The sequence below is a fragment of the Taudactylus pleione genome, unplaced genomic scaffold (assembly GCF_031769625.1).
Source record: "Taudactylus pleione unplaced genomic scaffold, aTauple2 ptg000154l, whole genome shotgun sequence".
NCBI lineage: Eukaryota > Metazoa > Chordata > Amphibia > Anura > Myobatrachidae > Taudactylus > Taudactylus pleione.
The window spans coordinates 30,928,046-30,945,847 of NW_028284556.1; the positions used below are offsets into that span (position 1 = coordinate 30,928,046).

Sequence of the window (17,802 nt, forward strand, 5' to 3'; positions counted from 1 at the left end):
TGCTCCAGCCTCCCAGTGTCTCTCGAGCTCTGGTCAGCCCCCTTCTGTCTCTCCAGCCTGCCCAGTGTCTCTCTAGCTTTAGCATCCCTCTTCTGTTTCTTTAGCCAGCTCCCCTGTGTCTCTCTAGCTCCAATCAGCCCCCCTCTGTCTCTCCAGTCAGCCTCCTTCTGTCTCTTCAGCCTTCCCAGTGCCTCTCCAGCCAGCCCCCATTTGTCTTTCCAGTCTGCCCCATCTCTCTCAGCTCCCATCAGTGTCTCTTCAGGCCCCCAGTGTCGTTTTAGCTAGCCCTTCAGTCTCTCCAGCCCCCTTCTGTCTTTCCAACTTTCCCTCCCAACCACCCCCTCCAGCCAGCCTCATAGTGCCTCTCCAGCTCCTGCACCCACATCCCTCTGTCTCTGGCTCCAGCCCACACATATTTACTTTCTCCTGAGTCTTCTAGCTGTGCCTACTCTTCATCGAGCCACAGCTCCCCTGGCTTTCAGTGGCATGGCGACTTGCAATAAAAAAAAAACGTTATTGCTCCAGCACCCACTGGTGGTGCATGAAGACAAGAGACAGCTGCTCCCTGGACCCCACAGACATATCCCTCTACAACCGCAGCATGCGCCACTGCAGTTGTTAGCAGGGCACAGGCAGCGGCTATAGATGGATTTATCTGTGTGCCCCTTGCCCCCCTCACTGGGCATGCTCCCTGGCTCCCCCTTACAGCTGGCGCCTGGAGGACAATGACGTCACTGCCTCCAGGAGTTCCGCCAGTGTGTGTGTACACGCCTAGCAAAAGCATTGGATACATAAGCATTAGACATAGGCATTAGTACTAAGTGCAGAAATTACATCACCTGATTTATACGCAACCTAATATCATAAAAACACATTTTAAATAATCATAAGTAGAGTTATGCAGTCAGACACACAAGAGAATAATGTCTTATTAATAAAACAAAATGTACCATTTATATACTTAAAGGAATAAAACACATCACCTTTACATGCGTTGTTTATGCCTTTAAAAATTAAATGCCAATTGTCTTCCTACTACAGTAATGTTAATAGGTATCAGTGAGTTGATATACTATATCTGCAGCACTAATATTTTCCATGCTATCACCTGGAGAGGTCAATCAGCAAATTCCAAGGGGCTACGTAACACTGCTAATAGTAATCATCATCATTAATGCTTGTTTGCACCAGCTCGCCAGCACCTGCAAGACCTACATCTCCTGAGAGGCATACCTAATTATATGTGTTCACTTCTCATTGAGCCATATACTCAACCTGCGCATCGTCCTTTCCCTACTTATTTATGTTCACTTCTCATTGAGCCACAAGTACACAATCATGCTGTTATTATACTCAACCTGCGCATCGTCCTTTCCCTACTTATTTAGATGCAATGCGTTGTAAACCGGAGATATTTGTAAACAATGCATCTAAATTAGGAGCACACAACATTTCAAACACTTTTCTTCCTACTTAAATTGTAATTTATTTTGCTTTGGTCAAAGCTATAAAGATCCCTTATGTGTATCAGAAAATAATGTTCAGTGATTCCTGTTGGATCAGTGCTCTTAGAACATAGCTTAAATTGGTTACCAGATATGCACGGGTTGCAACAAGTCCGCTTCTATAGAATGAGTGAAGATGGGGTGTAGGCGCCTATAGTACTTTCACTGAAACCTGGACAATCAAATGTGCTGCTCTCTCAAAACCAGGGAAGCCAGCCCTGTAACTGAAAAGAGGAAAAACAAGGAACAGAGAAAGCACTAATAGATTGGAAGGTATAAATACATTTATTCCAAGGGGTAAATTTACTAAGATGGGAGTTCTATTAAGAAGTTACGTTGCCCATAACAACCAATCAGATTCTACTTCTCATTTATCTAGCACATTCTAGAATATAATACCTGGAATCTGATTGGTTGCTATGGGCAACATCACTTCTTCTTTTTTTTTTATAAACTCTTTTTATTGAGCAAATCACAAAGAAAACAGTACATTCCAATATTCAAAAACAAGGTACAGCACATAACATAATTTTATAATGGAAACTGTACTATTTCAGAACAATAATATAATATAATAGAAGATTTTCTCGTTATAAGAAAATAAGGACTATAGAAGCAAGAGAAATATCTTGCAGCAACGGTGTGGCAATCCGTTTAAAAATAGAAAGAAAAAAAAGAAAAAAGGAAAAGAAAGACTTTAGGAAAGACAAAGGAGAATAAGAGGAGAAGAGGGTGGGTAGACTCCATATAGAATCACTCTTTTTCAATCTAAACATAATAGAGAAAAAATGTAAAAGGAAAATTTAGTTGTTAAATGGAGAGGAAACATTTTGGTATGTCAGCCAAGGGGACCAAATTTTATCAAAGGTTTTGGATGTATTGCGTAATAAAGCTGTCATGTATTCCATCTTATATATATACCAGATACGTGATAATATTGCCTGCATTGGAGAGGGATAGGGGTTTTTCTAATCTGCTGCAATTTGACAGGTCATAGCAGATACTATATGTCGGAATAACCTATTCTGAAACCGGGACAGAGAAGGCAGATTCAAGGTAGAAAATGCAGAGGATCATAGGGAATCGTAATCTCGAAAAGGTGCGAGAGGAGATCGATAACCTCCTGCCATATACTAGCTAATTTGGGACAAGTCCACCAGATGTGCAAAAAATTGCCCTCTCCACCGCAACCCCTCCAACATCTATCTGAAGCATCGGGAAACATTACTTGTAGCCGCGATGGAACATAATACCATCGGTAAAGCAATTTATAAATATTTTCCTTAATTTTGACGCAAATAGAACTGGTGGCAGCGTTGTCCCAGATCTCCGTCCAATCCTCAGCATCTATAGAGTGTCCCAAATCTCGTTCCCACGCTAACTCTTGAGGAGCTCGATTGGAGCTTACTTCTTCCCCTAGTAAGGAGTAAATAGTAGAAATAAGACCCCTAGTGGAGGGTCAGCTCCAACATAAAGACTCAAAAGAAGTCAAAGATCTGCTAATCAGAATCTAGCTAATTTTGGAGTGGAAATGTCTTATTTGTAGGAACCGAAAAAAATCTTTGGATGGTACTGCCACTCTATCCCGGATTTCAAAAAATTGTGGGAAATTAGTATCTATAGTGATATCATTTACATAATAGATATTGCTCGATGACCAGGCAGTAAAAGATGACTTGCATAATCCAGGAGGAAAATCTGGATTATGAAGTAGTGGTATCAAAGGGGACGGGGCTGGAGCTAATTTAAAACATCTATTGGTTAAATCCCAAATTGCTAAAGAACGAGAAATTACCGGGTGAGAAGAAACTGTCCGGGGACGATGAATCTTAGGTAGCCCCAAGAGGGAGGATACAGTAGCCAGTCCCAGCTCCTCGGCCTCGATAGCCACCCAGACCTTCCCTGCAGTGAAGTTACACCACTGAGCACAATGAGAGAGCTGTGCGGCGTAATAATATTTTTAAAAATCAGGAATACCCAATCCCCCACCCCTGGAAGGCCGCTGAAGCAACTTTAGTCTAATCCGTGGGCGTTTCCGGTTCCATATGAAATATGAGGTTTGGTACTGAAGGAATTTGAACACGTATGGAGGGATGTAGATCGGAAGGGTCTGAAATAAATACAAGAGCCGAGGGAGAACGCTCATCTTAACTGAATGTATTCTACCTATCCAAGAAATAAAATAATTGGACCAGTCATGCAAATCAGACTTAATACAATCTAGAAGGTGGGGAAAATTTGCCTGAAACAGCTGATGATGATGATGAGTTAAGAAAACACCAAGATATTTAATCTTTTCTTTATGCCAGGTACAAGGGAGCATGGCCTCTAGGGTTAGCTTTAGGGTAGCAGGGATATAGAAATCAAGAACTTCAGTCTTGGTAACATTAATTGTATAACCCGAGTATTGGGAATATGAATTTATGTCCTCTAAAAGTGAATTTAGGGATTGGGCTGGGTCAGTGAGAGAAACTAAAATATCGTCGGCATATAATGCGATTTTATATTCAGAGGGGCCAGTGGATACTCCCGAGATAGCTCTATTACAACGGATCCTTGCCGCCAGGGGTTCCATAATAAGAGCAAATATCAAGGGAGAGAGGGGACAACCCTGCCGAGTACTGTTAGTGATCCCAAAACTGGAGTAGACACCATTAACCGAAACTCGTGCTGTGGGGGAACGGTAAAGTGCCACAACGCCATCTAAAAATTTGCCTGAAAATCCCATTTTGTCTAGTACAGTGAATATGAAGGGCCAGGAAATGCGGTCGAAGGCCTTCTCCGCGTCTAGAGCTAAAATCTGAGAAGGAAGTTTCCTTTTATGAATAGAATGTATCAGATCAATGGCCCGTCTGGTGTTGTCCGATGCCTGACGTCCAGGTATAAACCCGACCTGATCTGGATGTATCAAATAAGAAAGCAAAGGAGCTAACCGAGTCGCTAAGATTTTAGCATAAATTTTTAGGTCGACGTTTAATAATGAAATCGGTCTATAGTTAATACAATGAGTAGGATCATGATCAGGTTTAGGGATCACTACAATGTCGGCCCGAGTTGTATCAGGAGCAAAAGAGGCGCCCTCCAAAATATCATTAAATAGAGATGTAAGATGTGGGGCAAGTTCCTTTGTAAACAGTTTATAATATTGGGCTGTACACCCATCAGGGCCTGGGGCGGCAGAGGAACGTATTGATCTAATAGCAGCTATTGTCTCTTCATCTGAGATACGGTCATTGAGAGTAGATAGTTGGGATTCTGAGAGCCTGGGTAGGGAAGTAGAGGGCAAATATGAGCGCACCCCCTCGGCTCCAGCAGAAGTGGGATAGGAAGAATCTGATAAATTATAAAGGGAACTATAAAAGGTCCGAAATTCCTCAGCCATAACTGCAGGATCATAGGTAAAAGAACCAGAAGACGGAGAGTGTAATTTGTCTATCGCACCTAATGCTTGTCTGCGACGCAGTTTATTGGCTAATAAAGAATCAATTTTGTCAGATTTATCATAAAAGCGTTGACGAAGTTTTTGCAAGATAAGCGCAGTGCGGCAAGACAGAAGGGCATTAAGCTGACCTCGTAGTTTCTCAAATTGGGTTAGCACGGAGGCGCTAGGGGATGTTTTATGTTGAATCAACAGTTCTGAGATTTGTGACTCAAGGGAATTAATTTCTTGTGCAGCCGCTTTCCTAACCGCTGAGGTTTTAGAAATGAGAAAACCCCGTATAGTAGCCTAATGGGCTTCCCAGAGGATACTAGAGGTAATATCAGGGGAGGTATTCTCCTCAAAGTAGCGGGTCATTGATAATTTTATTTCTAGCAGAGCGGGGGGATGTTGTAAAAGGGAGTCATCAAGACGCCAGTTACGCTTTCCATGAGGAGAGCGATGTACATCTAAAAGAATATAGACACCTGCATGGTCTGTCCATGTAAAGGGGGAAATACCGGCTTCCGTAACCAGAGAGGTAATAGTGGAGGAAATGTGGATCATATCTATCCTGGAATAATCTTGGTGTGGAGCTAAAACATGAGTATAGTCCTTGCTGTGAGGATGTTTAAGACGCCAGGTATCACAAAGGCCATAATGTATAAGGGAAGCCAGGAGAGTACGAGAACCTCTAGGAAGAGACATCCCAGAGGAGTTTGAAGGTGGGTTCGATCTGGCTAACAGGGGGTCAATAATGGTATTGAAATCCCCACACAGAATAATATGGCCCTGCGCAACTCTGCTAATACGCCTGAACAGAGAATCAAAGAATTGGGGCTGGTCTTGATTAGGAGCGTACACTGACACCAGAGTGAAAATCTCAGTACGGAGAGTACCGATCACTATAAGAAATTGACCCTCTGGGTCTGTCACCGTTTTAATGTGGACAAAAGGGATATTACGCCTAATTAAAATGGCTACCCCACGTTTTTTACAATTCGCTGAAGCAAAGAAGGTCTGGGCAAACCACCTACCTCGGAGCTGAGAATGCGGGCCCGTAAGATGCGTCTCTTGTAGAAATGCAACATCGGCTTTCTCCCTCCTACAAGCCCCCAAGAGAACGGTACGTTTCTTAGGAGAGTTAAGACCGTTTACATTAATGGATAACAATTTAAGAGACATGGAAAAAAATATAAAGAAGTGCTACAGACATAACACACAGATATAATAAGTCAAAAATTTGGCCCAAGTAGAGCCACCCTTGGGGACAGAAAGAAAAAAAAAGGGGAAGAAAAACAGAAGAGAGCCACGGAGAAAGAAAGGCACACAAAAAAAAAGAAAGAAACAGAGAACCCATTTGGGTAACAACCCTGGTAAATTGAGTCCCAAGCAAGGAACGCAATAATATCAATCAACATAACATTAATCAAAAATATTAAAGGGAGCAATGGGGGGTAGTGAAAGGACCGTCCAATAGAATCAGGACTGCCTGGACCCTTAAATATAAGATCGGCTATAACCAAATCAAACAAAAATCCCTGTAATACAGGGATCATAAACCTGTGTCAATATATAGAAAAAAAGGGGGGGGGGAGGGAGTAGAATGGGAAAGACAAGGGGAAGAGAGAAACATTATCTAAACATCGTAATATTCATACAAATAATAACTACGTATGTCGTAGAGAACCAAGAGGGGAGGACTGTTCCTCCTAGCAAACTTCAAAAAGAACATTGTAGGGAGCTTAAACCCTATTATAAAGAGAATAAACACCAGGGAGTGACCGAACAGTTCAAGTGGGGTCACAGTCCTTAGTATGGTGACGGGACACCCTGGTCCAGTCCGGTGAAGGAGGTTGGGAGCGTTGAGGTTTGGGAGAGGGAGCAGCAGTCACCGGATCAGAAGTCGGCGTCGGAAGAAGATTAAGCTTGGCTAATAAATCTTGACCTTGAGTGAGGGTCTTGACACTATGCACAGTGTTGTTTGCTGAAACCTGAAGCATAAAGGGGAATCCCCAGCGATATCGGATTTGATGCTGCCGTAGGATCTTAGTGACTGGCTGAAGATCCTGCCGTTTCTGAATAGTAGAGGGAGCCAGGTCCTGGAAGATTTGTAACTGCATATCTTGGAAAGGTATCACTGGAGAGTCTCGAGTAGCTAACAAGATCCGCTCCTTTGAACGAAAATAGTGCAGGCGAAATATGACGTCTCTAGGAGGTTGAGTAGGAGAGGGCTTCGATCGGAGTGCTCTATGGGCTCTATCACACAAACAATCTTCATTTGTAAGAGCTGGAACTAAGTGTTGAAAAAAGTGTTTTAGAAATGACGGCAAGGAGGGACCAAGGACTGATTCTGCTATATTACGGATACGTAAGTTGTTGCGACGAGAACGATTCTCTTGGTCCTCTTGTCTTTCTTTGAGTGTCTCCACCTCGTCATGAATTCTAGAGAGTTCTTTATCAAGACGGTTTTGGGAACGGCATAAGTCATCCGATTTAGATTCCAGCGCGTCCGTTCTGTTGCCAAGAGATGTCAATTCTGATTTAAATTCTGTTATAGCTTTTGACAGTTCTTGCTTGAAAGCAGATTGAACTCCCTCCAACAAACCAGTCATAACCGCTTGAATTTGAGGATCAATACCAGCTTCGGATGAGCATGGGGAGGAGGGGGATTCTGGGGGTAATGACGAACTCTGAGAACCCTTGGATTTAGATCCGAAGAAATTTGCAGAGGATGGTGGAGGTTTCTTACCTCTCTGCGACATAGTGAAATAATAATACTAAAAAAAAAAAAACTACGGTATAAAAAGTGAGACACAGGGCTCTACAATAATAATCCAGGCAAGTTGGGTGACAATATTAAGCGAACATCTTTAACTCCAGAGATGCACCATCCAGGAGAATCTTAGCCTCAGACAAAAGAGTGTGGGAGGCTGGCAGAAAATATAATAGCAAATGGAGGTACACTAATTGTGGCTGCAAGTAGATCTTGATGTAATTATCACAAAAGACCACAAGAGGGAGCCAGCGTAGAGTAAATGGCAAATATCCACCAGCACAAAAGTAAAAAATGTCAGGGCAAGAGCAAGCTAGATAGCTGAGATGGATTAAACCTGTTAGGCTAGTGAAAAATAAACTGGGTATGTGCAGATAGTTATACAGGAGCTCCAAACACAGAGAAGTATATATACACTTTCTTTACAATATATGTGGAGCAAAGCACAACACCAGCAAAAATAGACTCAGTGTTTATTGGGTACAAAGAAGAGAAACACTGCAGAGTAGCAGCTATATGGCAGGAGCTGATCTGCAGGCTTGATCCTGCAAGGGTTAAATCTTTTGCTCACAGGAGGGCAGCCTTTGAGCAACTGGAAAATATAGGAAGGGCCAGGGAGCCACCTGCACTGTAAATGCACCCAAGCTGCGTCTGTACAGCCAGGTATGTATAGCTGGGCAGAGCAATCTCCGGCTCCCTCACCGCTTCCAGGCTAAGCAGGGGAATTCAAGATGGCGGGCGCTCCTTTTCTACAGGCGCTGGCCAGCGCCAGGCGCCCATACAGGTCCGGATGGAGGGCAAACGGATAGGTCCCTCTGGATGCCTCCGCAGTCGCCTCAGCCTGGGGGACCTCAGCAGAGGAGAGTCGTGATTCCGGCGGGCCCGCGATCCGCCACGGAAATTTAGGTCCCGGCTTCAAGGGGGAAAGATAGGCCACAGCCTGCAAGAAGGTAGGAGACCTTCCCCGGCTCCGTAGCTCTACCCCCGCGATATCCACTGGAGCTGGGCAGTGACAGGGGGCTCGCAGGGGACACTGAGGCCAATTTCAGCCAGGCAAAGGTGGTGCTTTACTGCCTCTTTGCCAGGAGCCCCTAGCATGCACAACTTCTCTAGATGGCTGTCAAGCCACACCCCCTGTAGTGGGCAACATCACTTCTTAATAGAACTCTCATCTTAGTAAATTTACCCCCAAGTGTGAATGGAAACACATAAATATAAAAAAAAAAAAAAAAAAATAGCACTAACACAAATTATAGTCACTTATTCCACTGGATAAGACAAAAGAAATGCAAATATGTTTGTTCACATGAATTCTTACTAATGAAACAGTTACTTCCAAATTGTGCGTTATTTTGTAGATATATAAATGTAACAATAACAATATCAACTCATACCACAATGTATCTGTGCAAATACAGTGGGCCGCTCTGTGAATCAGAAGTATGTAACCGCACAGGATCCCAACATAAACTAATAAAATATCAACTGGAATCACAGAGGATTCACTCACAAAGTGAGTGACAGGTAGTCAGCGTTTGGGGAAGTTAACGGGGGTGGCTAGAGGAACACAGGTGTGTCTGACTGTTTAAACACTGTATTCTGGGCGTCCATAAATTCTTGCTCGCCACAGGAAAGCCCTCTGCATGTCTGGAGACCCACTGTGTCTGTGATAGCTTAGACTTACTCAGAAGGCTGAATGTTGCCTGCATTCGATGTTTCCGGTTTTGTATGCGAGTGGCAGATGTGAGATGATTTCACAACGATTGGCTCATTAGCATATTTTCGTAATTGTGAATCCATAAGAGATTGCAGCTGCGATGGGGTTTGTGTCCACACAGAATTAGGCCCTCTTTTCTGAGCTGAAATGCTATTGTGGGACAAGGCAGGAATGGTTCACCTGCATTATCTCCCTACAGCAGCTATTGAGTTCTTCTGAAAGCTTTGCTTTTCTATCTGGAAAACACTATGTTGAAGTACTAACATGTACTGTAACACCATGCTTAGCCATGAGATTGACATGGCGCCTTTAGTGGGGTCAGGTCAAAGATGTCTTTATTGGGCTAACATTCTCCTGCAAAACCCATGTAGGTAGCAATTTGCTAGGTACAGAAGTCAAATAATTTGTGCATTACTTCATATGATGTAAAATGACTCTATACCTCCCTTACACACACAGGTAAATGTAACCATTCAGGTATATATTGTTTAAGGAGTCATTATAAGTAACCACTGGAAAAGCTGTCTCCAAAGCTTTTAAATAGAAATACCTCACACAATCTTCTCAACTAAGACTTATTAATTGGGGGCTACACAGGGTTTACAGTTGTCCTGGCTTAACTCCAGATTACTGCGAATATAATGCTCCTCATATACTCTATAATATGGCCATTCGGTGCCACTGCTGAATGGCTAATACTGTTTCTCCAGTGACCATATATAACTTCTGTATAATGCAATTAATGTAATGTATACAGATTGTGAGGGAGGTAAAATTCCTTGTCGGTGTGACTGTCCTCTCTCAGGACTAACACCCTAAACCGCATATCCAGGAGTGTTTATGCTATTTTTATTCATTTTTGTATTCTACAAGAGAGCAGGATCCATGGTTTACTTGGATGCTACAGTGTCTGTGAACTGTACATTGTAGCAATCTACCATTCAGATCTTTCCTACTTATCCTGTGCACGTCTGTCTAATTCATGCAAGTCTTTAGTGTAGTATAGTAAAATAATGATCCTCATTACTGCAGTCTCTTATCTTTCTAGAACACCAGCCATAGTTAGAAACATTTTTGAGGCACTTTTTTTTTTCTGAAATGTCCTCAGTGTCAAATTAAACTTAGAAATGATACTATTGACATTTTCGATTCACTACAATATGTTTCTTCCACATCCTTTTATGTATGTTATTTCCATAGCTTTGTTTTTCTCCTACGTTTTTTCCCTAATATTTGCTGTGCGTACAGCTTCTAACCTTATGCCACAGAACTTTGTCTTGTGATAGAAATGTTTTGATGACAATAATCTAAAGTGGAAGGGGCATGTTTTCAAGTTAATGGAATCTGTCATCGGAAACGTATTGTCTCAGTAGGCTCCTGCACGTCTGAAAACCTTTACAATACTGTATATTAAAGGACATCAGATAAGTAGTGGAAATGGTAGAGGTTAAATAAATGACTTTTAGGGATGGAAGACATGGCCTGTGTGCGTGGGCTTTGAGACTTGATTCAATAATGATGACAAATCTACAATTCTATTTTATGAATCAATTTTGTTGAAAGGCTAAAGTATTCAACATGGGGAAAAGCCATTCATTAGTTCAGTGGAACATAAACCTGAACATAAAGGAAAATATAAATCTTGCATTGTAGAGGAGCCAGTGCTTAATGCAAATGTGCACAACCGTTATCTTTTGCTTCTTCTATAAAAATAATATATGTTTTTTTTTAGATTTATATTATGTATCATTTAGTAGTAAAACTAAACACATATACACAAATACAATATTAATTATAGCTAAAACCCCTGCAACTGTCATTAACTACATATAATAATACATTTCAGATAATAAAAACACAGATTAATTGATATGCTTTTAATAAAGAAATGTTGAAGAGGTTTGTACTGTATGCCATGGTAATTGTCCATAAAATTGTCTATTGTTGTGAAATTGGCCTACTGTCCATTACAAACTTCCAGACAGAATTGATGATTTTATATCACCCAATGATGTACTCTGGCTCCTAGTTTGATGAAGCAGTTGATTTAGGAGGCACTATACGGTATATTTTTAACTCTTGGGAAGATTTACTAAGGTGCAGTTTTGCAAAGTTGCCTGTTTTTTTTTTTTTTGTGGTTTTCCGCATAGGCTCTCCTGATTGGCTTAGTTATGTAAGACATCCTGCCTGATTGGCTGCCAAACAATTATTAATTACTGTAGGTCACTGGAGATTACTTGATATCAGTCTGTTGGCTAAATAGAGTTTTCTTTTTCCTCTCGCTTATGGATTACCTTTTTCCCATGCTAGACACAATGAAGATGTCAGTATTTATTATGGCAGCAGTTTTTTTTATGTTTACGATGTCCACAAGGAATTATTATCTATGGTGACATGAATAGTTAAACTATGATAGTGTCATGAATTTTTTAAACATTATGGGGAACATGAAAAGTTAAAAGAATATGGGTGCCCCTCCCCAGCACACTTCCGAGTGAAGTGGGTAAATGCCTGTTGATGGAATTTGCAGCAAATTTGGCATTGTGTAGGGGAGAAAATCTTGGCATTGTGTAGTTGCTGGTGTGGCAGTGATGATGTCAATCACTGCATTCCGCCCATGTCCATATGCAACATTACAATCCTGACCCATGTGTTTTAATGCTTGCCGTCTACACTTTTTGTATCAAAAATAAATTTTAAAAAATGGTTAATTGGGTAAAAAAAAAAATTGTTATATTTATTTATACTGTTAATCCGTTCACTCGTTTCAAAGCCAGGACAGCAATATCTGCCTTCTTTATACTATGTATCTATCACCCATATATCATTTACAGCAATTCAGTCTTAACGTCATAAACATTGTTTCACTTAATTATTGATTTTCCTTTCTCTTCCTTTCTGACATCCAATTTACCGCTTCCTCGTGAAAATAAACACCTTCCTTCCAAAGTGTTAGAACTTTTGTGGATAGGTGAAATGTGGCCCGTGTATAAACTGTAGTATAAATTGTATCACCAATAGGATTACATTATTACATATTAGATTGTAAATTATTTTTGTCATACCCATCTTTGCTGTCTGTTTCACGTCATTGTATGGAATTTATTTGTAATATGGTCTCCTGTTGAGTTATATGACTTTCAGATGTAAAATGTGTCCGAAATAATAATGCAATTATGTGTTCATAACAAATTTAGTCAAATCCCATAATGCAGCCCCAGTCTCTAGCAGTCGTATATGCCAGGTTGTCATCCGGCATACATTAAATGCACTTATGACCACTTCTGCATATGCAAGTGGTGCAAGGTTTGCTAAGGTGATGCATTATTGTCTATTATGTATTTAATGTTTCCATATAAGATGTATATGAGTAAGGAACTGTTACTTCAGCAGGGGATTCGGTCAGAATGTCGACACAAGATGTCAATAGGTTTTGAATGCCGACAGAATGTCGACATGAACTTTAGGTCAGTAACCAACCTATCAACGTTCAAAAAATTTTGACATTGTTAAAATGTCAACATGTTCAGAATGTCAACATTTAACATATCAACACCAGAATGTTGACAACAGATTTTTGCTTATTGATAGGGTAGAGTTAAGGGTTAGGCTAAAATAACAATCTGTTGTCGACATGTTAAATGTTGACATTCTGAACATTTTTGAATGTCAACATTTTTTGAATGTCGACATATTATTTATTGACCTATAGTCCGTGTCGTCATTCTGACTGTCGACATTCAGCCTGACGACATTCTGAATGCCGACCTTTAATGCCACACACATTGACAGTGTGTATAATTTGGGTTCAGTCTCTTCATAGATCTAGGCAGTGGCGTCACTAACCTAAGTGACACCTGGTGCGGCGGATCAGTAATCCTTTGGCGTGCCGGGGGCGTGGCCTTGTTCACTTGTGTGCCAATCTTTGGGGCGTGAGTACATGTCATGCCCCCCTTTTTTCGGTACTGATGGACTTAGACTAGGCAGGGAAGAGGCTGGGGGCCGGGCTGCCCAGCAGCTGCTGCTCCGCTGAATAAGCCCGGCTTACTCAGCGAAGCAGCAGCTGCTGGCAGCCCTCAGCCTTTTCCCTGCCTCTCTCTGCAGTGTGGCTGCACAGTGACACCTTCCGAAGGGGTGATACCAAAATAGGAGAGCAGCTCTGTTATTTTGTGTCACCCCTTTTAGATGGTGCGGCCCGCACCCCTCTTGTAATGCCAGTGGATCTATTATTACATATTTTGTGGGACACAGTTATAATTAATGACTATTCTAACACACTACAATCAGACATCATATTTTTGGTGTACTGTGTACCAGATTTCTGAACATCACATTTACACTGTTTCCTAAGGTTATCATATTCATTTAGTGGCGAAAACTGACGTTTTTTTCACCATTGACGCAAAACAGACAAAAACGGCAATAGGCGAAAAAAAAACTAGAGAAAAGTTTTCTCCATCCCAGACCAGGAGGAAAAAAAATGCAAAATCCCTATTTTTGGCTAAAAATGTGGGGATTTCTTTCAGAACCCTTTGGACACCCCCAAATTTCTGGGGAAAAATTTGTAAGTTGCGTATGTTGGTGAATAACGAATATTGGGCAAAAAAAAAATAATTGAAAATGGTTTCAACATATTGGGTCTGATTTTTCGGGGGGCCGTATGAATGTATCAAGTTTTTAATTATAGCACGCGGTCGCAGCAGGCGGTTTTTAATGTTTTTTTAAATTGTGTTTTTAATATACCTGCACCCATTTTAACGTACCCCGAATTTACATGGAACAGTAATTTCCTAAGTTTTTCCAACAATTTTTTTTTTTTCGCCCAAAATTTGAACGCCCGTTTTTCACCAAAGTACGCAACTTACGATTTTTTTCCCACTAATTTATCATTAGGAAGGGGGTGTCCAAAGGGTTCTGAAAGAAATCCCCACATTTTTAGCCAAAAATAGGCACTTTGCATTTTTTTCCGTCTGGGATGGAGAAAACTTTTTGCCTGTTGCCATTTTCTCCTGGGTTTTTTTTGCCGAAAAACAGCTATTTTTGCCGCTAATTGAATACGGCCATAAATCAGGAAAGATTAGGTAATATGTAAAAGAATAGCATTCTTTACCATACCTTTTTGTGAGACAATATTTGAAGTATAGGGCGGTATTCAATTAGAGACGGAAAGCCATAATTGGCTAAAAAGTTTCGCCCATTGCCGCTTTTCGCCTGGTCGGAACTTATCTCCAAATTCAATTCCAGGCGGATTTTGCCTAAGCAGAAACTCAATGCAATGTCACCCACAGCTATACGAGCGTCCAGGAGGCCGCTCCATTTTCATGGAGGAGGGCCCTGATTCAGAGCGAGCGCTCTGGTCAGAGCGTTCAGCTCTGAATCAGGCCCACTGTCGGCACACACTGCATCACTAGCGCTGACCTGACACTGCCGGTACACACTGCATCACTAGCACTGACCTGGCATTGCCGGCACACACTGCATCTCTAGCACTGACCTGACACTGTTGGCACACACTGCATCACTATCGCTGACCTGACACTGCCTTCACACACTGCATCACTAGCGCTGACCTGACACTGCCAGCACACACTGCATCACTAGCGCTGACCTGACACTGCCAGCTCACACTGCATCACTAGCACTGACCTGACACTGCCAGCACACACTGCATCACCAGCACTGACCTGACACTGCCGGCACACACTGCATCACTAGCACTGACCTGACACTGCCGGCACACACTGCATCACTAGCACTGACCTGACACTGCCAGCACACACTGCATCACTAGCACTGACCTGACACTGCCGGCACACACTACATCACTAGCACTGACCTGACACTGCCAGCACACACTGCATCACTAGCACTGACCTGACACTGCCAGCACACACTGCATCACCAGCACTGACCTGACACTGCCGGCACACACTGCATCACTAGCACTGACCTGACACTGCCGGCACACACTGCATCACTAGCACTGACCTGACACTGCCAGCACACACTGCATCACCAGCACTGACCTGACACTGCTGGCACACACTGCATCACTAGCACTGACCTGACACCGCCGGTACACACTACATCACTAGCACTGACCTGACACTGCCGGTACACACTACATCACTAGCACATCACTCACTCAGCAGAGCCTTTCAAACTCATCACTTGGCAGCTTGCACAGTAACCCTCCTCCCCTTCGTACAAAACTCAAGTGACTCACCTGTCTCCCTGTCACAGCTCACTGTGGCAGAGCAGAAAAACTTAATTTGTGAATTCAAAGGGCAGGGACACAGTATGTAACAGATCCCTCACAGCTTGTAGTATTAGAGCTGCCCAGGAGTCACTCAGGAGTATACTAACGAAGCCGGTAATCCTCTCAGCAGCTCCCCCTGATGGCGCCTGGAGGCAAATGCGTCTCAGTGAGGAAGTACTGTAAATGAAGAGGCCGACAATGTCTTCCTGTCACCACATCGGGACATACAACCTAGATGTGGACTGCGGCTGCTTCCCAGGGATGGATTTTGGGGCCCCCGACCACGGGCCCCTTGGGTCCTGCCGGGCCCTAGGCGGGCGCCTAGGCTGCAAAGCGGTAAATCCTGCCCTGCTGCTAAGTTCCATCTTTAGATTTACTTAGGGTACTGGAAGGCTCCTTTCTCGCTCACTTTCAGAAGCTGTAAACTTATCCTTCATGCATAAACACAAGAAACACTTTGGAGTATGATATTTATTTATTTATTTTTTTACATTGTTAGATTTCTTTTGTCTCTTAAATACACCTGATCTATCATCCACATTGTTTAATAGACACAAAGGGCGGTATTCAATTGATTTCCCGGTCCGGATCTCCCGTCAAAAGTGACGGGAGATCGCGGGGTGCTAGTCAATTGATGCCCATTTTCGCGCTGATAGCGTCCATAGTGGTTGGGTTTAGCCGCGTAAAACAAACAAACAATCGAATACCGAATACCACCCAAAGTACATTCATCTTGCAAACGTTTAGTATTGTTAGTGTGCTGGCCTAGTGTGACCCCTGATTTTGACTACTGTGTATGTGATTAGACTGGATGTAATACAAAGCAAACATTTATATTAAAGGTTCCAACTAGTGTATTCTTGTCTACGCATTACATTAATACATATGTTTTGATTTATTTTACTGGGGAAGGTCTTTTCTTTTAATTGCACTTAATGCATTTTGACAAAGACCAGCTACTTAATTATTTTGTATAATGTAGATATCATTCGCTTGTTTGTGTTTGTAGGGTTGGCGACCGACAGAGCACCCTTGAAAAGGAGCTTAAGCATTTCCAGGCCTTGGTCAAAGATCATGAGAACTTTATGAAGTGGATACAAGAAGCTGAGACGACAGTGAATGTTCTCATGGATGCATCACAACGTGAGGATATTCAACAGGACGTCAAACGCTTACGCCAGCTCAAAATGCAGCTACAGGTAAGACCCGCTATGGGAAAAGACATTAGTTACTATGGAAACTGTTACATTTTCTCTCAGGTGTCACATATTTATATAAAAGCAAAAAAAAAAAATATTGTAGAACTTTTAAACATTATTTTCTTGCCTTTTGAATTCCAATTGTGAACATTGTCTGGTGGATGCCCTAGTGCTTTATATTTGTGCTTACTCCTGAGACGCAGGAAAAATTATTACAAATGCTCAAAAGGTTTCAATTAAATGTATTTATTTTTTACACTAGAAGCAGTGTTGCTTTTTATATGATATTTTCCTTCACATCTTTATCTTTTATCTCTTCTGTGTCTGTCAGATAATACAGCTAATGCTTTGGAAATTTATTAGAGAGAAATATTGGTGAGGTTCTGCCTATTTATTTGGCATAGTGTTGTGAATACTTTTTACATTTTTATTAGTTTGTGGTGAATGGTCATTTTCTGAATGATCTTAATGCAGCTCGTTATCATTTTCTGCGGGAGCAAAGGTGATTATATAGTTGCGTTGTCATGTGTGTATCATTATCTGGTTATGTTTTTGTTACTTGTGTGTATTGCAGTCTGTTTTTGGATCACTTACTGGAAGGTTCACTTGATTTGGAAGTTATGGTGGTGGCAGAGCTGTGAGCAATTTAAGTTCTTGGATATTTTCTTTTCTTTTACACATCAGTAACTGTCTTCTCTGTTTTGTAATATACAATATTCTAAGCTGCAAACATATTTCTGTAATGGATGTGTGCATTTTGCCAATAACTTGCACTGCTTACAAAATGACTATGCCGGTGTACAGCTATCAGTCATAATTTGTGAAATAGGGTTCCCCTTTCCGTGATCGGCTAAACTGCTCCCCGCCAGCTCTTGTCATCATGAAATTCTGAGTGAGGTCTCCAAACTCTGTGGTATAAATTAACTTA

At 41.9% G+C, this 17,802-nt stretch overlaps 1 protein-coding gene across 4 annotated transcripts in view; it reads left to right on the plus strand.

Annotated features, from left to right (window-relative positions):
• Positions 1 to 17,802, plus strand: part of UTRN (utrophin) — a 764,396-nt gene that overhangs the window by 324,921 nt on the left and 421,673 nt on the right. For all 4 annotated transcript variants that reach the window (XM_088474412.1, XM_088474409.1, XM_088474411.1 and 1 more), the window contains one exon: positions 16,685 to 16,874. In XM_088474412.1, the coding sequence (XP_088330538.1) occupies positions 16,685 to 16,874 (190 nt within the window). The remainder of the gene's footprint in view (positions 1 to 16,684; positions 16,875 to 17,802) is intronic.